Source organism: Taudactylus pleione, unplaced genomic scaffold, assembly GCF_031769625.1.
Source record: "Taudactylus pleione unplaced genomic scaffold, aTauple2 ptg000064l, whole genome shotgun sequence".
In the NCBI taxonomy this organism is placed as follows: Eukaryota; Metazoa; Chordata; class Amphibia; order Anura; family Myobatrachidae; genus Taudactylus; species Taudactylus pleione.
Genome location: NW_028284466.1, coordinates 4,837,940 through 4,861,656, shown reverse-complemented (window position 1 = coordinate 4,861,656; position 23,717 = coordinate 4,837,940). Strand labels below are relative to the sequence as shown.

Here is a 23,717-nt window from a genome sequence, read left to right as displayed (position 1 = left end):
TTTCTCAGCTGTCTGTGTTCAGCTTTCGCTCTGCCAGTACAAATTAGTTCACTATAAAGACACTTAGGGCTATATTTACGAAGCTGCGACTTGGAGCTGAAAATTTAAAGCGGTATTCATGTTCATTGTAAAGTCTGACATGCTTTACACTGAATGTGAGTGCCGCTTTAAATTATCCTTTCAAAATACAAAAAAACAAAACTTCTTGTATGTGATGCACCATATGAATTTATCAAGGGATAAATCTCATAACCAAAGTAGCAAGTGCTCATTTAAAAAGAACATTTTATAAATAAAATATAAATATTAATCTTACTTAAAATTTTCTGCTGGCTCCTGAAATCTGTATTATTTTGTCATCCTCAAAAAATAACCCTTTATTTTCACATCTGCATTTTGACTACCTTGTATCAACCTGTTTTCCCCACTCTCCAGAGCTGCAGCGCTGACAAGTGGCCATGTTGCTCTCTAATAGCTTTTCAGTTATATATCCAAAACTAGTGACATCCAGGCAGTATGGGTGCTGATAAGTCAGTTCGACCTGGCTATTTTTATTAAATAACATCTGCTCAATCTTGAAGAGCCTGGTTATACAAACAGAGCAGATGTTATTGCTTGATTCCATTGAGTAAGATTACCTGTAGAATTTCTTCTACAAAATGGAGTCATCGCATATGGCACAGTTGGGTACGGGATCCGGGCAGTCAGAATCCCGACGTCGGCATCCCGACTAGGTTACCATCCCGATGGCTCGAGGTAAGTATACCTAACCCTAATACTCCCTCCAAGGTGCCTAAACCTAACCTCCCCCTAGTGCCTTATGGCGAGTACACACGGTACGATAAAAATGCATGATATTAACGATATTGTTCAGATCGTTCATTTTTTTTTTTGTGCCTTCCAGCCCTCAAACGACCAAGCGATGCGTCGGCATGTATGGACTATAATGATATCGTCCATCGGCGGTGCATGCAAGCCCTGGTCGATATCGTCCAGGTTACGCTGGCCCGTCGGTTGTGTGCTGGATGAACGATATTGATCATCCAGCACATCGGGATGGTGCAGGGAGGTCAGTCAGCGATATTGTTATCTCTGACTGATTGTACCGTGTGTACGCACCATAACCCTATCCCTAACCCCTCTACTTACTGTCAGATTCCGACTGTCAGAATGCCGGCGCCGGTATTCTGTTAAGTGTCGGGATTCTGGTGTCTGCATTCTGGCTGCCAGATTCCCCGCTGTTGGGATATTGAACGTATCCCGGCACAGCACAATCCCGCATATAATTCGCATGTCACGCCATGTAATAAAGTCTGTCTATTACAGGTTTTTTTTTTTTTTTATGTTCTGTTATAATGAACTGATTTGAATTGAAAGGATTTTGATTCATCATCAGTTTAATCCTTTCCATTATGTGGATCAATCATTAATTCTAAATTGATTGTCGCTGTGATCTCCATACAATGAATGTATCGCACCACATCGAACCACGGATGCGATATCAATTTGTCCATGTGTGAGAGCCAAACACTATAGGAAAAATACATGTTCTACATTATATTAGTTTTTATTGGCTTAAAGGAGCACTGAACCTTTGCAAATTGTTTACTAAAATGTGTTGTGTTGTATATGTGTTAGAGCAAGCTATTATCTCCTCTCTGTGAGACTCTGCAATGTCCTCTATGGCTTCTGCTATAACCTTTCCATTCATACAAAGGTTTTCAGAAATAACTGAATGAATGGTTCTTGTAGCTCTCTTATATGAAAATAACTTACATTCTTGGTTTGGTGGAGATGTTTCTTTAAGATGTTATATAGTGACCTTGTTCTTGGCCTGCAGATGGGAATGTCTATATATAAGGAGGTCTTTGTAGATATTTTGCTGGCTGGGTGTACGCTTGTCGTTTGTTTGCTTATACTAAATGGTCTTTTTGTTTGCGCTATTTCTAAAGCTTGTCCCAGGGACATAAAGACATTTAGTTATTCTGATGTCATTTTGATAGAACTGCTTTTACATTACAGAATTTGTAATGGAAAAGAGAGAAATGCTAAATTTAACAGCTAAAGCCCGATAACACAGACCTTCATAAAAGTACATTTTCATTCAGACTCTTGAGATAACTGTCTCAGGCTGATGGGGTGTATAGGTGGGTGTCAACTGATTCTATTCATATTTTCCTTTTGGTTAGATTTCTCTTTTTATGGCTAATTTGCAGACTGGAGATTTCAGTTGTTTTTGCTCGCGGCTGATGGTGCCCGGTGTCCGATATAGCAATTCAGTTGTTGCTCTGTTCAGGAGTTTCAGGCGTGGGAGCACACATTTCTGCTCGCAGCCCCCTGGGTAGGCGAGCAGAAATGTGCGACAAGTCGGCACCTTAGGTGCCCAAACAAGAGTTTGTGTACCCAAAGCAGGACTTAAGGCAGATTTAGCTGTTTTACATGGCAAAACCCTGTTTATTTGGGTGCGATATGCATGGGCGCCCAAAAACAATTGAATATCGCACACCCCAATCTCCCAGCACTTTAGACAGGAGATAGGGTGTGATAAAACAATTGAATGGCCCCCGTAGTGCAAGCTTTTAAAACTGGTACTAATTTGTCTATTTTAATTTAAAATAAATTGTGACGCTTTTATTAAAATTCAGACTGAATACTTAAGATTCAATCATTTAAGCTGAAAGCTCATTTCCCTGGGCTGTAGTTCAAAAGGTCGACAGTATAAAGGTCGACCCTAGAATGTTAACTGGTTCTAAATGTCGATAGGAAACAAGTCGACATGGTCAATAGGTCGAACATCATTCTGTTGACATTTAGTTACACAGGATTAAATGGTTGACACGTCAAAAGTTCAGCAGTTAACATGTTGACGCTAAAATGGCAACTCTTTTTAAAAAATATTTTAGCCAAACCTAACCCTAAAACCCGTGTCAGCATTTTTAAAGTCGACCCTTTGACTGTCAACCTAAATACATATCGACCAAATGATCGTTGACCTTTTTACTGTCGACATTCAGAATGTGCCGACCTTTTTTTATGTTGACCAATCGACCGGTATCCTTTCCCTGCTGTTCTAGTGGACGGTTAAAGAGCTCTGCTCAAAATAGAGGCTCTCCCCTCTGCCTTTAAGTGTTCCTCCCCCAGATGCTGATGGCGGTCCATTCACTGCACCCCTTACTTTACAACTATCACTAAATCTGATGCAGAGTCTACCGTATTCTGATCTTCTAAGGTGCTTGAGGAATGGTGACAATCAGTAAGATTTAAACTGGTGTAACTGGACAGTGCACACAGAAAGCAACACCTGAATGGATTGCACCATGTCTAAAAGGGTTCCGCTTTCAGGGCACAATCCCTTTAACAGCCCTTAGCATATTAGTGAGCAGCTACACCACTCCAGCCCAGTGCAGGAGCTTTCCAGGCAGAGACAAAAGTAGGAGGTTTGTCACCCGGGGCCAGGCAGTAATTCTGCGCGGTTTTCTCATACCGTCCCCCTCCCACTTAGTTGTGGCCCTGCACAAGAGTACCTGGGCAGCTGCCTTGGAGTGAATATTCCATACTGAGTGACGTTCTTTATAGTTACACAATTTTGCCTTTTGTTGTGCTTCATTAAAGTAGATTAAAGGCTTCATTTATTATAGTGCAATTGGTCAAAATCACATTTAAACTACATTGCGCCAGATCATGCTGAAATCTCTACAAACAGCACAGTCACCTGTTACAAATCAATCTTTATTCCATTAATATTTAGCTGTGAAAATGCTTTAAATACATGCTGTTCAGTAAGGTTTTATTTTTAAAAAGCTGATGATTCATTGTCAGGATCTTTCAAACATATGATAAATAAAATCTTGTTCCTGTACTAAAGATTTTCTCTTCTATGCTAGTCCCTGCCCCACCGAAGCGAACAATGTAATTCCGTACCATAGGCATAGAAACCGACTTATACAAAAAGCCAATTACTTAAGAAACCAAGTACACTGTATGTTTTTGAACTGTTGGATGAAGCCTGAGTACATGGAGGAATCCCATGTCAGGTCTGCGAGAACAAACAAACACTTTGCAGACGTGAATCAAAGCCATGAAACAACACTAACCACTATAGATAGACATAAAATAGTCATTGTTTAGGAAACAAATGAATCAAACTTATTGAAAATCTAAAATATTTTTTTGACAGCACAATGTACATAAATTCCGCCTTTACAGGAGAAGAAATAGGAGGCTATTCACTCCTTTCCTAACGTCAAGTCTCCTGGAATAGATAGTATATAAAACTAATGCCCTTTTCTTTGTCCCCAAATTGTTGGAAATGTTTAATATGTTAAAATATGGCCATCTACCTCTGTCAATGTCTGAGGCTCTTGTGCTCCCTAAGGGCCGAATTCAATTAGCCATGAAAAGCTGAGATTGGCGAGAAGTTTTTGCCGATGCTCGCCTGTTTTCAAAGTATCGTCGTATTCAATTCCAGGACATTTGCGCCTAGGCGAAACTCCATAGGCAAAAACAGGCAAAAAGTTCTCCAGCAAAAGGCAGGAGAAAAGTGCAAAATCCATATGGTGTGGTGCACATGTGGGGACTTGGTTCAGAACTCTTTGGACACCCCCATAATGACTAATTAGGCAAAAAAAAATTCTCAAGTCACCCCAAAAAAGACTTGTCCTTTTTGGGGTGAAAATGTAAAAAGTAGGGGGCCTGGTATTTTGGGGGGCTATAAGGATGAGACAGGTGTTTTTAGGATTGCAGGAGGCTGCAGCAGGTGTATTTTTCAAATTTTTTATTTTTAAATCTTCACTTTAGAGACTACAAAATACACTAGTACCCATTTACATGTACCCCAAATTTAACTACGGTACATTGCTTTATATCATTTTTCCACATTTATGCAAATATGCATATAACAGCCCTTTAACTCAATATAAGATAACTAAATACTTTGATTAGGGCTATTTATACTCTTCTATATTGATTCCCAGGGTCAGTTAAGCTTTTTATGGGGTACAGTCTGATTTCCCCAAAATATGCTGTCCTTGTCGCTAGTTTTGCTATTCACTACATTCGCCTATCTGTGTTTTCGCCAGTTTTGGAATTGAATAGGGCGAAAAGCTGGGACGCGCATGGAGAAAACATTGCGTCCAAACAGGCGAATGAGGCAAAAACATTGCACTTTTCGTAAACCTCTGATTTTCGCGGCTAATTGAATTTGGCCCTAAAACGGGAAAGGATCCTTTATGCCCTGATTCTTACCGTCCAATTTCCTTGTTGTCCACCGATTTATTAAAATTCTTGCTAAAATACTGACCAATAGACTTAGTGCTGTCATTGGAGAAATCATACATTGAGATCAGACGGGGTTTATACCTATAAATCTGCAGAGGTTATATTCACACCTGCACTTACATTATCCAGTCGATCCCTCTGCCTTTGTTGTGCCCCTCGACGCAGAAAAAGTCATTTGATTCAGTAGAATGGATATATTGCGGGGAGGTGTTAGGCTGTTTGGAGTGGGGCCTACATTTATGAGATGGATTTAACTTCTGTATTCTGTACCGAAAACAATATTTAATGTTAATGGGTTTGCCACGGAATCCTACCCCCTGGCTAGAGGAAATAGAGAAGGATGTCCACTCACACCCATGTTATTTGCAATGGTGATTGAGCCCCTGGCATGTACTATAAGAGATGATGCTTCCATCAAGGGTCTAATTGTCTCTAGCATGGAGGAGAAAATGTCCCTATATGCGGACGATATGTTTCTTTTTTAGACAGACCCAAAATTATTATTTCCAGCCCTATTTATAGTGAATCAATGTGGTTCCTTTTCATACTAGAACAAATCTAGTATGTTTCCCCTTAGAAGCTATCACTTTTTCCTGAGATGGGTTACTCTGTTTTGATATTTGGGTGTTGACATTTCTCAAAACATGGCACATTATTTTCTATTGAATATACGACTCCAAATTGACTTCCTTAAACCAAGTCTAACATTTGGAAGAAATTGCCATTATCATCTATGGGTAGAGTGAACCTTGTAAAAATGGTCATCAAGCTGAAGTCTTTATACGTGCTTCAACAGTCCCTGATATTTTTATATACCCATATCTTTAACGAAATAGATCTATTACTTCCTTGGTCGTATAAGTTTTAAGACTGTGTAGGACCAGAAATGATGGCGGTATGGCACTTCCCAATTTATATTTACAGATGTGTCCTCTTCCATCTTTACCACTTTGATGGCAAACGTGCGCACGTATCGCACCTTACGTCTTGCCTTCAATTGATTTCTGGACTGCCAAATTTTCGTTTTTTCCGTTCTCTTCAACTGCGGCATGCAATGGGTAAGCGGTTTGCAGGTGCTGTATCGCAAATGTTTCATCTCCCCTTTGAGATTGTTCCTCCATTCTCTAATTGCTTGTAAATTTGTGTCTAATATGTATTCCCATTTGTTGGGTGGAGGGGTTAGTCACCCATTGCGAAGCCTCTGTGATAAATGGGAATCTGATTTGAATATACTGAGGGATGAGGATTGGTCTATTGTTTTGGGTTCACCCTTGTAAAGCCACCACAGGGTTTACTGGACTCCTGTTAGTCTTTCTAAATAGGGTATAGAACAGGGATCTCAATTTGTTGTTGGTTTTTATTTTGTGTTAAAGCTGGGTGTCCGTGTGTAGTGGCTAGGGGACAACGGGAAAGGCACTAATTACAGTACCATATGGAAATTCCAAAACCCCTACGAAAAGTAGGGAAACTATCCTGGACCCCAAAAAATTGGTAACTGAGATAGCAGGACCATAGGACTATTAGTGGCCATAAGGAAAATACTGGAGGTTCTTAAAAGGTGTCAAATGGCTGACTTGTGTAATTTTTTTAATGATTGAAAAATTATAGCAAGCAAGTGTTTTTCAGCAAATGAAAGTATTTCCAGCATTTTGGGGTACATAAAAATGTTTGTACAATAATTTTTCAGTATTTCTATACACGTTTGTAAAATGTTGGACTAAAGACTCTTAGCTCCCATCTTCAAGTTCTAAACTTTATATTTATTTATTACCAGTTATTTATATAGCGCACACATATCCTGCAGCGCTTTACAGAGAATATTTAGCCTGTCACATACTTGTCCCGCATAATTTACACTTCCACATACCTGTCCACATCATTTACATCAAAAAGCACCCTGCCCTCCAGAAGGAGGACAAAAAGCGCCCTGCCCTCACAGCCTGCGGTCGCAGTGTTCCGCGGGTGGAGATATGTGCGGTGACCCGGTCACCGCTGGAGAATAGACATGCGCCCAGCATCTATTCTCCCTGTCTGCAGCGCATGTGGGCTGCCCGGCGTGTCCGTAAGTGCCGGGCACGCCCCCAAGAGTAACGAAAAGGGGATGCGTCTTATAGACACGCCCCCTTTTCAATGGCCACACCCCCTTTTCAGACGCGCGCACAAAGGTGCCCTCTTTGGCTCCGGCACCCTGCCTGCCGCCGGTGCTAGAGTGAACACTACACCTCCACACAACTGTCCGCATCATTTACACCTCCACACACCTGTCCTACATCATTTACACCTCTAACATACCTGTCCGCATCATTTACACCTCCACACACCTGTCCTACATCATTTACACCTCTAACATACCTGTCCGCATCATTTACACCTCCACACACCTGTCCTACATCATTTACACCTCCACACACCTGTCCGCATCATTTACACCTCCACATACCTGTCCGCATCATTTACACCTCCACATACCTGTCCGCATCATTTACACCTCCACATACCTGTCCGCATAATTTACACCTCCACATACATGTCCGCATAATTTACACCTCCACATACCTGTCCGCATAATTTACACCTCCACATACCTGTCCGCATAATTTACACCTCCACATACATGTCCGCATAATTTACACCTCCACATACCTGTCCGCATAATTTACAGCTCCACATACCTGTCCGCATAATTTACACCTCCACATACCTATCTAACATCATTTACACCTCCACATACCTGTCCGCGTCATTTACACCTCCACATAGCTGTCCGCATCATTTACACCCCCACATACATGTCCCATATGATTCACCTCTACATACCTACATATAATTTACAACCCCACATACCTGTCCCACATCATTTACACCCTCACATACCTGTCCCACATGATTCACCTCCACGTACCTGTCCCATCACATTTACACCGCCACGTACCTGTCCACATCATTTACACCGCCACGTACCTGTCCACATCATTTACACCGCCACGTACCTGTCCACATCATTTACACCGCCACGTACCTGTCCACATCATTTACACCGCCACGTACCTGTCCACATCATTTACACCGCCACGTACCTGTCCACATCATTTACACCGCCACGTACCTGTCCACCTCATTTACACCGCCACGTACCTGTCCACCTCATTTACACCGCCACGTACCTGTCCACCTCATTTACACCGCCACGTACCTGTCCACCTCATTTACACCGCCACGTACCTGTCCACCTCATTTACACCGCCACGTACCTGTCCACCTCATTTACACCGCCACGTACCTGTCCACCTCATTTACACCGCCACGTACCTGTCCACCTCATTTACACCGCCACGTACCTGTCCACCTCATTTACACCGCCACGTACCTGTCCACATCATTTACACCGCCACGTACCTGTCGACATCATTTACACCGCCACGTACCTGTCGCACATCATTTACACCGCCACGTACCTGTCGCACATCATTTACACCGCCACGTACCTGTCGCACATCATTTACACCGCCACGTACCTGTCGCACATCATTTACACCGCCACGTACCTGTCGCACATCATTTACACCGCCACGTACCTGTCGCACATCATTTAATCCATTATTGTGCTTTTTTGAGAATTTCACCAGATAACTGATGTCTTTATTTGGCCAGCTTATGATGGGTAAACCTCTTTAAGTGCATGATTATTTATTACGCAGGGTGTACCAGAGGTTCTGCTCTGTGTCCCAACATTTTTACCTTAAAACCGAGTTGGCTGGTTTAAACCAAATGTTTTTTTTTTTTTAAAAAAACACTCTGGGTTTCTTTATTATGCTGTGACTGGTATTATTCCACATTTTTGTTGCTTGTGGTCTTTATTGGAGTAAGCTCAGCCAATGCAGTAAATCACACACACTACAAAGATATAGGGAGGATGAACCAGATAAGAGTTGCTAAATCTGCCTTCCTTCAAGCTAAGACTTCTCCCCCATCAATCCCATAGGGCAGGAAAAAAACCACCGCTAACATTCTCAATCTTAAAGAGTAAACACCAACACATAAACCAGGCAATACACAGAGATACAACTCTGGATTAATCTCCATGTTTACCTTTTGTATTTCAATTCAAAACCTTCAGTTCTATTGAGATGAGTGCTAGAAAGATAGACTTAGGGGTAAATTTACTAAAGTGAGAGTTTGTAGAAGTGAGTTTTAAAAGAGATGTTGCCCATAGCAACCAATCAATCAGATTCTTCTTAACATAACTAGCATCTTCTAGAAGATAATAGCTAGAATCTGATTGATTGGTTGCTATGGGCAACATCTCTTCTAAAACTCCCTTCTAAAAACTCTCACTTTAGTAAAAATGTAGCCCCTTAGGGCCATATTCAATTAGGCTGCAAAAAGATGTTATCTGCGATACTTTGTTCACCGATGACGTCATTTTTGCCGATTTTCGTGCAAAAAGTGGTTACATTGGGACCAGCGAAAAAGTATCACCTATGAATAGGTGGCGAGAACAAGTGCAGAATTGGGGTTTTGGGGTGCAGACTTCCAAAAACCACCCTGCACCCCTTGGACAGTCCCCCAAAGGTATTCTGTGTCAAAAAAAATTGATAAAGTATCACAGGACACCCCTAAAAAGGTACTTTCATTTTGGGGGTGAAAAAAAAAATGGGGGACAAACTTCTAAACTAGCAAAATAGACTCAAGGTGTGTATGCCCAAGGTGTTTTTTTTTTTTATTGCGGTTGGTAGAGGCAGGTGGATTTTTCATGATTTTTTAAAAATCACATTAGCCACTTAAAATATGCTAGTACCCATTTTCAAGTACCCCAAATTTGATGGGGCTACTAATTTTTCCCCCAAAAAGTTGGTAAATGCTATTCTTCACCACTTTACCAAAGATGCTTAACAGCACCTATTGAGACCGTTTAAAGACCCCACATACCTTTATCAGGGCTATTCGGGGGTACCCATAGTGAACCCCCATGTCAGAGCATCTATTGGTGGGTGTCAGGCTGATTTCCCCAAAAATGACAGGACTTTTCGCCGATTTTCTTTTCGCCGGGTCCCGTTTTCGCCGATTACATGGAATAGCGGGGACGAGTGAGATACTTTATTGCTGCCAAAACCTGCGATGACAGCGAAAAGCCCGGAAATGGACTTTTCGCTCCAAAAATATGCCCCTTAGCCTCTGTGGTGTCACAAGTATCTTCTTATGAATGGTGGACGAGCAAAAAAGAAGCGCAATTGAAAAAAGTTAACCCAAATGTATTTCTCATTATTTAACAACCTCTGACTGCGCAAGCATCTTCAGCTAGTGTCGAAAGAATTTTTCTTCTTTCAGTTTAGTTCATTCGAAGCTTCGAAACAGACTGGGAACTGAAAAGGTCTCTAAACTAATGTTTTTATTCAAAATGTTTAATGCCAGTGACATTCCCAGTTCTAATGCTTAACACCTTTTTTTTTTTTTTTTTGTGTTTTTGCATGTTTAATTATGTTTAGTCTAAAATTGGTTTTATTGAAAGATGTCAAATAAATCTTATCAAACCCTAATAACTTTGGTTTGTGATTGATCAAGGTTTCTAATACATAGCAAGATTATTATTTTTTTTTTTTAATTTAAACATGAAAAAAACGGTTTAAACCAAAAAAATCAGGGTTCTTTGGTTTTGTTTAGAAAAAAAACTTCTTTTTTTTTTTTTTTTTTTTTGCAACCCTGCCTTAAAACAAAGATTTTTCCCTACCTTTTCTCCTGCTCAGTGAATATGCACAAAAAAAACGCAAATGTTCTTTGAAAAATCAATGTGAGTTTGGAGTTGAATTGCAAATGTTATTCGTGATGAAGGTTTGCCGTGAGAACGACTCACAGGGCCTGATGTAACTGAATTGACCCCCACATGTCTTAGATTTCCTACATAGCCCCTGTAATGGGGAATAATGTCTGATTAGCCTCTGATTAGTGTAGTATGATCCCTAGCTTTATTGTTGTTGTTGCTGCTTCTATTATGTAACATAAGCAAACTAACAACAAACATTCATATGTTCATAATGTTTTAAGTGACCCAGTAACTGCCTAGGAGAAGTTGTTCTTAGCTAAATTATTACTTTTATTGACAACATGCAGTTATTACATATGTTCTTGGGGGTCTTTATTTTGGTGTTTTGTATGTTTTATTTTGAATAGTGGCTGCAGCACAAGCGCTAGCTGATGAGCGAAGAAGCCAAACTGGCTCTAGTCCTGTTCCTGTCCATTCCTCAGTCAGTACAAAGACAACTAAGCCAGGTAATCTTTATCTCCTATAAAACATTGTATAAGGTGTAACACAATGCTGCAATAATCTGTCGTGCCTGTCTTTTTATAGTAATTGATGGCTCAGCTTTAAGAACCGATGAGAGGCAAAGATTAGCTCGAGAACGCAGAGAAGAGAAGGAAAGACTAAATGGTAAGCTTTAGTCTGTTATAAGCCACTAAATAATTTGTAACTATAATAGCATAGTAAAAAATCACTATACCCAAAGCCCTTGCCAGACCTTTCTTCCTCCAGTACATGAGTTGTAAATGGTTACTATTTAAGTGATTTACATCTCATTCCAAATAACTTCTTCATGTTTGTCTTCTGTAATATAATGTACTCAGTCTTTGTAATTACAATGCAGCTGCCAAAGAGAGAGAATTAATCGAAAAAGAGAAGAAAGCAAAACTCCAGTATGAGAAACAAATGGAGGAAAAGCAGAAGAAGCTGGAAGAGCAGAAACAAAAAGATGAGCAGAAGAGAACAGCAGCGGAAGAAAAGAGGAAGCAAAAGCTGCTGGAGGAAAAGGTTTTTATGTTTGCATTCGTACTACAGTAGGGAAAGACTCACATCTAAAATATAGTAATATATTTTCTACGGAGGGTTAGAACACAGACATACGTGACATGAAACTTTAATATATATTTAAAATAATTTTTCTAAGTACTTAATTACATGCCTATTAGCACCAATTTGTTAAATAGATCAGACACAGTACAGACTAATCCGATTTACTGCACGATCTCTTTACATGAGACAATAGAATTTTGAACCCAGCAGCAATATCTTGGTTATCTATATTTGTTGTTTTTCTGTGTATAGAATCTGTGAGGGGTTGGGTCAGCTGTTAAATGGGCAAAGTGTATGGGGTCAATTCCGTTAGATATGAGAGGGGCGGGTTTCAGGGGATGCATTTAGTATCCCGGCACAGGGGATGCTAGAGCTTAGAATACCGGCGCCGGTATCCCGACACCTGTCAGAATCCTGGCGCTGGCATTCCAAAGGTAAGTTGGGGGGAGGGTTAGGGATAGTCACACGGGGGGGGTTAGGGGGCAAGGGTTTTGTTTAGGGTTTGGGGAGGTTAGGTTTAGGCACTAGGGGGGAGGTTAGGTTTAGGCACTAGGGGGGAGGTTAGGTTTAGGCACTAGGGGGGGAGGTTAGGTTTAGGCACTAGGGGGGGAGGTTAGGTTTAGGCACTAGGGGGGGAGGTTAGGTTTAGGCACTAGGGGGGAGGTTAGGTTTAGGCACTAGGGGGGGAGGTTAGGTTTAGGCACTAGGGGGGGAGGTTAGGTTTAGGCACTAGGGGGGGAGGTTAGGTTTAGGCACTAGGGGGGGAGGTTAGGTTTAGGCACTAGGGGGGGAGGTTAGGTTTAGGCACTAGGGGGGGAGGTTAGGTTTAGGCACTAGGGGGGGAGGTTTGGTTTAGGCACTAGGGGGGGAGGTTTGGTTTAGGCACTAGGGGGGGAGGTTAGGTTTAGGCACTAGGGGGGGAGGTTAGGTTTAGGCACTAGGGGGGGAGGTTAGGTTTAGGCACTAGGGGGGGAGGTTGTGTTTAGGCCCTAGGGGGGTGGTTAGGTTCAGGCATCGGGGATGGAGGGTGCCTGAACCTAACCTCCCCCTAGTGCCTAAACCTAACCTGTCGGGATGCCGGTGTCAGGATTTTGGCCGCCGGGTTCCCGAGCGCTGGCATCTTTTACCCATCCCGGTTGCTGTTGTAATGAAGTGAAAACGCCACCAATGGCCCTGCATCTCATCTCCCTCGTGGCTCGATCTTGCCCTGGACATGTGGATTTTTTTGTACGCAGCATTACGGGGTTGCAAACAAAAATGTTAGTCCGGCGGTACCATAAATGCAGCAGATAGCCTCACTCGCAGGCGCAATTATGTCGTGTATAATTGAATCAACTCCTATATGTATTGTAAGGTTCCATCCTAAATGTTGACATTTATACTATTACTTTCTCTTGAACGTTCCATGTCACAGGTTAGTGTGGGATGTTTTCTGGGACTATGGACTTCCTTTTTGGGAGTGGAGCATTTGGGGCTGGAGAACTGTAAGATACTGGTCTAATATAACCTGGTTGAGCTCTGTGAGTTTATAAAACACAGCTTGTCTGGTTATTTTCTAACTGGTATATCCGGTCCCCTTTGAACGAAATAGCTCTAATAATGGAAATTTCTACTTCAGGGTCCAGAGGGGGTCCACAGGGTTGACCTTTGGGTATAGCTGGATCTGGATCCATGGGCACCACGCAGTTAAAGCTTTAGCTGCTCCCAGGATGCACTTGGGTCCGTCCTCCTCTATACCCCGCCCCCGGCCACAGCACCTCAGTTTGAGTTGGTGCCCGGCCGGAGTCGGGTCACCTGCGCAAGGGGGCTGCAGGAGCAGCCCCCAAAAGCTTTCTATTTTTATTTAAAAAAAAAAAAAAGAGCCTGTTAGATTTTTATTTTAAAACAGAGGCTCTAGTGTGGCAGCGACGGGCTGTCTATGCAGACGCCCACGCTGCCGCTCTCCTTCCCTGCACTGGGGATCGCGGCGGGAGGCCAGAGTCCGTACTAGCCGGACTCTGGGTCCCTCCCTGGACTGCTGCCGGAGTCGCCGGGGACAAGGTAAGCCGCGAGTCGCCGATTAGCGGCGGCTCGCGGGTATTGCCTGCACATGCAGTCCTTTGCCCCCGGTCCTAGGGGACAGACCGGGGGCCGCTAGCGGTGGCGGCGGGCTCCCCCTCTGAGGAGGAATAACCCGTGGGACCACTAGACCACCAGGGATATATGGCAAGCGGGATGCCGGCAAGCCCTGGGGTTAATATGCTAGCCAGGGGAGGAAGCCTTCCCTGTCAGCGGCTCCTCCCCTCAGCTCAGCGCGCCTTTCAGCACGGAGTCTGGCGTCGCTGAGCTGCAGTTACACGGCCACTCCTCCTCTGAGGTCTCTGGGGGCCATTTTCTACAAGTGGCAGCGCAGATCTTCAGGGAGCACGCGGACCGGTCCCCCTGTGTACCTCTCCCCCGATATAAGGACAGTGTACACAGCACTATAGCCCTCCCAGACACTGAATCTGGGCAGGTTGATTGTAGTGGAAAGGTGCAGTGAGTATATCTTCCTGCATGGTATGTGACTTTTGCTAGTGCTGCCTGTCTGTGCTTATTTTCCGCTTACTGTCAGCTTATACCTATCCCTTTACTTCTCCTACAAGCCCTACAGGTGTGTGGGGGAGGGGCGTTTCTGCAGACCTCACCTATATAAATCACGTATTTGTGAGGTCCGTCACATACAGTTGTGTGCTACACAGTGCCGTATTGTGGGCTGTTGTTTAGCACACCGGTGAGTGCGTTTTCTTCTGCCCTGTTGCCAGATATATTTTTTGACTATATAATATATTCTGTCATGTCAGACGAGGAGGTTGAGCGCTCAGTGGCTCCGGTGTTGGCCTCCTGCGGACGCTGTTCTGCAGGAGTAGATAGGGAGGATTTGTCACAGGATGGCCTGTGTAGTCGATGCCAGGTGGCTCCTGGCCCATCCAGACCTTCTCTGGCGCAGGAACCACCGTGGGCGATGTTTTCTCAAGTGCTGGTGTCTATTGCGGACCGTCTGTCGGTCCCGACTGCTCTCCCTACTAGGGCGTTGCCCCAGCCGACCATCCCCCATTCCCCGGGTGTCCCGCAGTTATTGCGGAGTCCTCCTGGGTCTCAGTCGGTGGGTCCCTATGCGGGGTTGCCTATGTATATCCAGGCTTCCCCTGTGCCGCAGCAGCCTGTGGTACCTTTTCAGGCCCCTATGGCGACTCCTCCACCATGGGTGGATGTGCTCTCCAACTCCGTGCAAAATTTGGCGGCCGCTTCCTCGGCTTTTCAGTCAATGTTGCAGACTGACATGCCTTCTAGGATTTCAAAACGCCCACTCATGACACGGGCTGCTCAGGTATCGGACTCAGAGGGTTCCTCAGATGATGGGGAGGTCCCTGATGACACTGACTCGGACGCCTCGGTCCAGGAAATGGATACCAAGTCGTCCATTAATGTGCGAGCACTAGTTAGGGCGGTACGAGCTATTCTTCTTATAGAGGATGAGGCACCGGTTCCTAAGTCGAAGTTTCTTAGTTTCAAAAAAACTAAGGTGGCTTCTGCGGTGTTTCCCCTGTCGGATCAGTTGACGGATCATATGGCGGTAGCTTGGCAGGCTCCCAGTAAGAGATTCCTTCCTCAGAAGCGGTTGGCTTCTAATTACCCCTTCCCTGAGGCACATTGTAAAAAATGGGAAACTCCACCGGCGGTGGATTCCCATGTCACCCGTTTAACTCGGGGCGCCACCTTACCATTACCGTCGATATCCTCGCTGAAGGATCCCACGGACAGGAAAGTTGAGACTTGCTTAAAGTCTATTTACTCCCTCTCCGGGGCGGTGGCCCGACCGTCCATGGCCATCTCCTGGGTGGCCAAGGCCATTGAGGGGTGGGCCAATGCATTGGAAGATACCTTCCCGGACGACGCTCCGGATGTCCAGCGGGCGTTGTTGGGACAAATGAGGGACGCTGCTTCTTACATTGGAGAAGCTTCTTTAGATGCTAGTCTGCTGACCTCGCGGGTATCGGCTGCAGCGGTGTCTGCCCGCCGATCCTTATGGTTGCGGTCCTGGAGAGCGGACTCTGATTCAAAGAAAGGTCTGGAGGCCTTACCTTTCAATGGGGAATTACTATTTGGTCCGGACTTGGACAAAATAGTGGACACCCTGGCTAAATCCAAGTCGGCCTTCCTCCCTTCGGCGGCACTGCCTGCTAAGGTTTGGAGTTCGGCTTTTCGTTCCTTTCGGGTTCAGGGTAAGGCGAAAGGTCAGTCGTCTGCGAGTAAGACTGCCTCTAAACCCAAGAAGCAAGCCTGGAGTGATCGGCGTCCTTCTTCCAAGCAGGAAGATAAACCTGCGGCCTGATGGGACGGGCCTCCCTCTGGGGGAACTCAGAGTGGGAGGCCGACTTCTTCTATTTGCCCAGTGCTGGCACAATACCACCACGGATGCCTGGGTTCGAGAAGTGGTCTCCCAGGGGTACGCCCTGTTTTTTCGGCACAGACCACCCCACCAGTTTTTCTGCACAAGTCCTTCTCAGGACAAGACCAAGGCGTTACAGGTTCAGGAGGCTATAGAGTCCTTGCTGAAAGCAGGGGTCATTGTTCCCGTTCCTCTATCACAACGAGGGACGGGGTATTATTCGTCTCTGTTTCTGGTGCAGAAACCCAATGGTTCTCATCGCCCTATCCTCAACTTGAAGTCTCTGAACAAATTCCTCAGAGTTCCCAAGTTTAGGATGGAAACGTTACATTCCATCATTCTGGCGATGGAACCGGGGGATTACATGGTGTCCCTGGACATCCAGGACGCCTACCTCCATGTTCCGATAGCATCTTCACACCAGCGGTATCTGAGGTTCGCTATCCTTCAACACCACTATCAGTTCCGGGCGCTACCCTTTGGTCTCTCCACGGCACCGAGGGTGTTCACGAAGATTATGGCGGTCATGGCCGCACATCTTCGGAACCAGAATGTACGGCTGCTGCCGTATCTGGACGACCTCCTGTTGCTGGCGAGCTTCCCGGAGGTACTGCTTCAACATCTCCACCTGACGATCGCTTGCCTGCAAGCACACGGGTGGTTGATAAATTGGAAAAAGTCCTCCCTGATTCCATCACAGCGGATGGTTCATTTGGGAGCCCTGCTGGATTCGCGTCAGCAAAGGATCTTCCTGACTCCGGAGAAGGTCGCCTCCCTACAGCTGCGGATACGCAGTTGCCTGAGCCGTTGCCGCCTGTCGGTCCATTCGGCTATGAGAGTTCTGGGGTCCATGGTGTCGACATTCGACATGGTGGAATTTGCCCAGTTCCATTCCCGGCCCCTGCAGGGGCTGATTCTATCAGAGTGGAACGGGTTACCTCACCGGATCCGCTCTCAGGTGCTGGTGTTGTCTCCGGACGTTCGGCAATCTTTGGCTTGGTGGCTTCAGACAGCTCATCTGGTCGAGGGGCGCCCATTTTGGATCCCGGACTGGGTCCTGCTCACGACGGATGCCAGTCTCCGGGGTTGGGGGGCAGTGACCGGCTCTTTGTCACTTCAGGGTCGTTGGTCAGCGGAAGAAGCACTTCTCCCCATCAACATCCTGGAACTGCGGGCAGTATACAGGGCCCTGCAGTCGTCCGGCCCCGCTCTTCACGGAAGGGCGGTACAGGTGCAGTCCGACAACGCCACCACGGTGGCATATATCAACCACCAAGGCGGAACTCGCAGTCAGGCAGCGATGTCGGAGGTGTCTCGTATCCTGACTTGGGCGGAGGGTCACATTCCAGCGATCTCGGCGGTCTTCATCCCCGGAGTCCTCAATTGGGAGGCGGGCTTCCTCAGCCGTCACGACGTGCATCCCGGGGAATGGTTGCTTCACCCAGAGGTGTTTCAGCTACTCGTGGACAGGTGGGGACTGCCGGAGCTGGACTTGATGGCCTCCCGTCACAATCACAAGTTGCCCGTTTACGGGTCAAGGACAAGAGACGCAGGCGCAAGTCTGGTGGACGCGCTGTCGGTGAAATGGACGTTTCACCTGGCGTATCTGTTTCCTCCGTTATCCCTGCTTCCTCGGGTTCTGCGGAAATTCAAGCAGGACGGCGGCATGCTCGTGCTGGTAGCTCCGGCGTGGCCCAGACGTCCTTGGTACTCCGATCTCAGGAGCCTCTCCATCGACGCTCCGTACCTTCTTCCTCAGCGTCGGGACCTGTTGTCTCAGGGGCCCTGCCTTTACCCGGATCTGGGTCGGCTGTCTTTGACGGCGTGGCTCTTGAGACAGCCGTCTTGAGGTCTCGGGACTTCTCCAGTTCGGTTATTGGTACCATGCTCAGGGCACGCAAGCCTGCTTCAGCACGGATTTATCACAGAGTGTGGCACACTTACTTTCAGTGGTGTGAGTCCAGACATTATGATCCTCAGGTGTTCCGAGTTTCTAGGATCTTGGAATTTCTTCAGTCAGGATTGGATCTCGGCTTACGCCTTGCATCTCTGAAGGTTCATGTGTCCGCCTTGTCCGTGTGGTTTAAACGGCGGATTGCAATACTACCAGACGTTCACACCTTTTTCCAAGGTGTTCTCAGGATCCAGCCTCCCTTTGTGCCTCCTGTGGCTCCTTGGGACTTGGCGGTGGTGCTACGGGTCCTGCAGGGTCCTCCGTTTGAGCCTCTTGAGGCGGTGGAGCTCAAGTGGCTGACATTTAAGACTGTTTTTCTCCTGGCAATTGCTTCGGCCAGGAGGGTGTCTGAATTGGGGGCACTTTCCTGTCGCCCTCCTTTCCTGATTTTTCACCAGGACAGAGCGGTGCTCCGCACTCGTCCTGAGTTTTTGCCCAAAGTGGTCTCGAAGTTCCACATTAATCAGGAACTTGTTGTGCCAGCTTTTCAGTCCCCTGATCTTTCAGCTGGTGAGACTTCCTTAGATGTGGCCCGGGCGCTTAGAATTTATGTAGACCGGACGGCTTCGGTTAGGAAGTCTGATTCCTTGTTTATCCTCTTTGGTTTTCACAAGAGGGGTTGGCCTGCCAACAAACAAATGTTAGCCCGTTGGCTTCGTTCCGTTATTTGTGAGGCTTATGCACAGGAGGGCTTACCTGTGCCAGCCTATGTTAAGGCTCATTCCACTCGTTCTGTAGGTCCCTCTTGGGCTGCTAGACGTGGCGCTTCTGCTGTTCAGCTGTGTAAGGCGGCCACTTGGTCTTCAATTCAAACGTTTTTGAGGTTCTATGCGTTTGACACCTTCGCCTCTCAGGATGCATCCTTTGGGCGCCGGGTACTCCTTTCAGCACAGGAGCATCCCCGCCCTTAGTTGTACTGCTTTGGGACATCCCCAAGGTCAACCCTGTGGACCCCCTATGGACCCTGAAGTAGAAAACAAGAGATATGGTAAGAACTTACCTTTGTTATCTCTTTCTACGAAGTCCATAGGGTCCACAGGGCGCCCGCCCTGACGCACCTGGCTTCAAATGGGCTGTGTGGCTGGTCACCGGTTTTCAGTCTCCCATTTCTGTGAGTATGGTTTCTTGTGTGTTCCAGTCTTCCTTCTCTCTGTTTAGTCTCCTCCTCCGGCCTTGGCTGCTTACCAACTGAGGTGCTGTGGCCGGGGGCGGGGTATAGAGGAGGACGGACCCAAGTGCATCCTGGGAGCAGCTAAAGCTTTAACTGCGTGGTGCCCATGGATCCAGATCCAGCTATACCCCAAGGTCAACCCTGTGGACCCTATGGACTTCGTAGAAACAGAGATAACAAAGGTAAGTTCTTACCATATCTCTTGTTATATTTGTATATGTGATTAACAAAATATGTCCTGACTTTGGACAAACTTATCCTAAACTAATGAAAACTTCACATATATGGTATCAATATAGACACAATGGGCCTAAGAGGGTGAGAGTTTAGAAAATGTGAGAGTTTAGCAGTAAAACTCATTGATCGAGTTGTATTTTCAATACAGGAAACACCTGGATGAGCGTTTAAATCTTGAGAGTTTTTCTAGTCTGAAAAACATGCAAGTTTGCCTGTTCTGTGACTTTATTACGTTGGCTGAGTTTAAAAATGTGAGTTTTCTCTCACATTTTCTAAACTCTCGCCCAATAATCTATACATAGTATAAATTAAAATCCCTGGTAGGCGTCTGTCTATTTATTCTGGCTAATGTTACACATTAATGTTTCATATACTTAAACCTTCCTTGAAAAATGTTCTGTAGAATAGTGAAACATCCTCCAAGAGCAACTTCTCCCAACCATCCTAGAACAGTTTGGTGATGAACAATGCCTTTTCCAGCATGATGGAGCACCTTGCCATAAGGCCAAAGTGATAACTAAGTGGCTCGGGGAACAAAACATCGAAATTTTGAGTCCATGGCCAGGAAACTCCCCAGACCTTAATCCCATTGAGAACTTGTGGTCAGTCCTCAAGAGGCGGGTGGACAAACAAAAACCCACAAATTCTGACAAACTCCAAGCACTGATTAGACAAGAATGGGCGGCCATCAGTCAGTATGTGGCCTAGAAGTTGATTGACAGCACGCCAGGGCGAATTGCAGAGGTCTTGAAAAAGAAGGGTCAACATTGCAAATATTGACTCTTTGCATAAACGTAATATAATTGTCAATAAAAGCCTTTGACACTTATGAAATGATTGTAATTTTACTTCAGTATACCATAGTAACATCTGACAAAAAGGTCTAAAAACACTGAAGCAGAAAACTTTGTGAAAACCAATACTTGTCATTCTCAATACTTTTGGCCACAGCTGTACATCAATCTTATAAGACCTCAGTTAAAAAAGACTATCGCCATAAAATCAAAATCGCTCCCTTGCAAAACCGTGGCGGGTCATTAGTATTTCATAAACCTATTTAGCACATTTTTTTGTGGGTGCACTAATTGTAGAAGAGTCATGTGAAATTATTTTTACTGTTTTCTTTTCTAACCATAATAAATGCAGACAAAGGCTCTTTAATACTTATTATAAGAATAATAACAAAGACAGCGCACACTGCTATAAAATGAATAAAAAAAATTTTCTTGACCAGCACATGGCATAAATGATTAAATGTGAGCGCTAAAAAGTGCTCTGGGTCTTTAAAAGGTTAAGAAATTACATGATGCATTTGCTAAATGTATAGGTTGTTGGGAAAATATGTGCCCATATTTTTAATTATATTTCTCAAGATGTGAGATTTTCTAGCAGCGAACATGTTCTTGATGCTATCACAGCACAGATGTTGCAAATGGAGAATTGTTGGTTTTAGGAACGTCGGGAGGCAAATGTACGACGCACTCTTGAACGCAGCAGTCAGTTGGATCACAGACAGAAAAGATGGTCATGGGGTGGATCAGTAGACGGTGATAAACAAGGTAACTTATTAATTTCTTTCATTCAATTTAAATGATATAATTACAGTTATACGGTCAGAATGTCGACAGGTTCTAAATGTCGATGTGGGCATGAGGTCGAATAGAAAAAATGTGGACATTCACAAATGTTGACCTGGTTAAACTGTCGATATTTAACATGTCGACACAGAATGTTGACAGTACCTTTTTTTTGTGTTCTTTTTAGGGTTAGGCTTAAAATATGCAAAGTAATGTATGTTGATATTATGGTGTCGACATATCAAATATCGACGTTATGAACATGTTCACATTTTAACCATGAATGTCATACTGCTTGTCGACCTAATGTCCACGTGGACATGAATGTCGACTTTTCATACCACACTTGTAATGAGTTCTTGAACAGTATGTTCTGACCTCAAAGGAAACCCGTTCTCCAATCACTGTCACGTTTTCTCTTTATTATGGTTGCTGCGTGTCACGTGTAACTTTTCTCAACCCCAGAATGATGGCTAAAAAGTAGCAGCTAATTTCTAGAGATGATAATTGTGTGCTAAAGAAAAAACAACCGTAAAGGCTGGTACACACTAGACGATGTCTAGTGTGTACCGACCTTGTTAGCGACGGAACCCAGTGGGGTGCCGGCATTGGCAAGTGCATGTACACTTGCCGCTGACAGTGGGGGCCATGCAGTATGGCCCTCGCTAACGTTGCCCGCCGGACCTGCATGGAGGTCCAACTGACGAAGCTGACGACGCGTGGGAGTGCACATTGTCAGCAACATAGCGGGTACACACTACACAATGTGCCCGATATGGTGTCCAATCTGGCCAGACAAAGTGTAACAAAATATCAATAAACCATTTCAATTAAAGGTAAAATATGAACTGCCATAAAAATATATTGTTGCTCTGTACTTACAATGTATGGTTATTTGTGCCAATATTTGAAGTTGGGCAACTGATTTTCACTGCTGAACGCAGATTCCCCGATTATCGGATTCTACGCGTGCGCAGGACACATGCTGCGAGTGTGCAGAATGGGTCTTGCTCAATCGCACGCAAGCCATTGAATGCTTCTGTCTGATTGACAGGCAGAGACATTTAAGGGGCGGGTGTAGCCGTTGTTCCCGGAAACGGGGACATGTCTGCCCTGTTTTCCGGGAGTGGCCAGCCCAGAGACTGTGTGGACGTACGCAGTCTTCAGGACTCGCAAGCCGGCCAGCAGGAGTAAGCCCGGCTCCATCCACCATTGCGACCATCGACCACCGATGGTCGTGATGGTGATCCGTCCTCCGTCGCTGTGCTGGGATCACAAATTCAGCAAGGGGTGTTATACACCTCTTGCTGCATTTGCATTATTGCAAGGATCGCAATTGCAAAGTTGCCTGCATGCATACATCATATATCTATAGCCTGTGTGCAGCTTTGCAATTGCGGTCCTTGCTGAATCAGGCCCTCAGACAGCAAAGTTTAGCATTGATAATGTTAGCATTTTAATACTGGTAATTTTCATCAACATGAAAATGTTCAGTGCTATTAATTATTTACTTTATATCAGATATATTACATTTTGCTTTTCTATACTTTATTGTTTAATGCAGAGGTTCCCAATCGCAGTCCTCAAGGCTCCCCAACAGTTCAGGTTTTAGAGATATCCATGGTTGAGCACAGGTGGTTAATTCAAATTGACTGAGGTACTAATTAAGCAATCTGTGCTCAACCATGGATATCTCTAAAACCTGAACTGTTGGGGAGCCTTGAGGACTGCGTTTTGGAACTTCTGGTTTAATTTCATGTATTTGTTTAAGTATGTTTGTAAAGTTCCACCTGTTTTAGCCCCAGGGAACCTACAACATCATTTCCCTACGATAAGCACAGACGTACACTTTGTTTTTTTCCCTTTTAAGCAAGAAGCCATATAACCTAGCAGTATATTATTGGACTCTGGGGGAAAAGCTGAGCGTTCTGATGAAACTCACATAGCCACAGGAAATATACATATTTAGATAGCACCCTGGCCTAGCCATTTCTATTCTTTATGTGGTCATTTAGGGCAACATGGAAGCGTGTGATTTGGAGTTGCTATTTATAATGTCAGCATGCATTCATAGATGTCATTTGCTTTGTGCCCTGCTTACATTTTGTTGTTCTTGCATAGGTGTACCTGGAAGTAGCTCCCCCAGCCCTGTAAATATTATAGACACAATTTCTTCCTCCACAGAGCCACAGCCTGAAGATAAAAGTGGACCTAGCGGTATTTATTTAATTCTTGTTGTCCCT

At 45.0% G+C, this 23,717-nt stretch overlaps 1 protein-coding gene across 8 annotated transcripts in view; it reads left to right on the top strand.

The window, feature by feature from the left end:
- Window positions 1-23,717, top strand: part of MAP7D3 (MAP7 domain containing 3) — an 89,805-nt gene that overhangs the window by 16,364 nt on the left and 49,724 nt on the right. For 6 of the 8 annotated variants that reach the window (XM_088465772.1, XM_088465771.1, XM_088465770.1 and 3 more), the window contains exons 2-6: window positions 11,446-11,544; window positions 11,624-11,704; window positions 11,919-12,082; window positions 21,351-21,456; window positions 23,596-23,691. In XM_088465772.1, coding sequence (XP_088321898.1) covers window positions 11,446-11,544; window positions 11,624-11,704; window positions 11,919-12,082; window positions 21,351-21,456; window positions 23,596-23,691 — 546 coding nt within the window. The remainder of the gene's footprint in view (window positions 1-11,445; window positions 11,545-11,623; window positions 11,705-11,918; window positions 12,083-21,350; window positions 21,457-23,595; window positions 23,692-23,717) is intronic. The other 2 variants (XM_088465767.1, XM_088465768.1) reach the window with 2 other exon arrangements.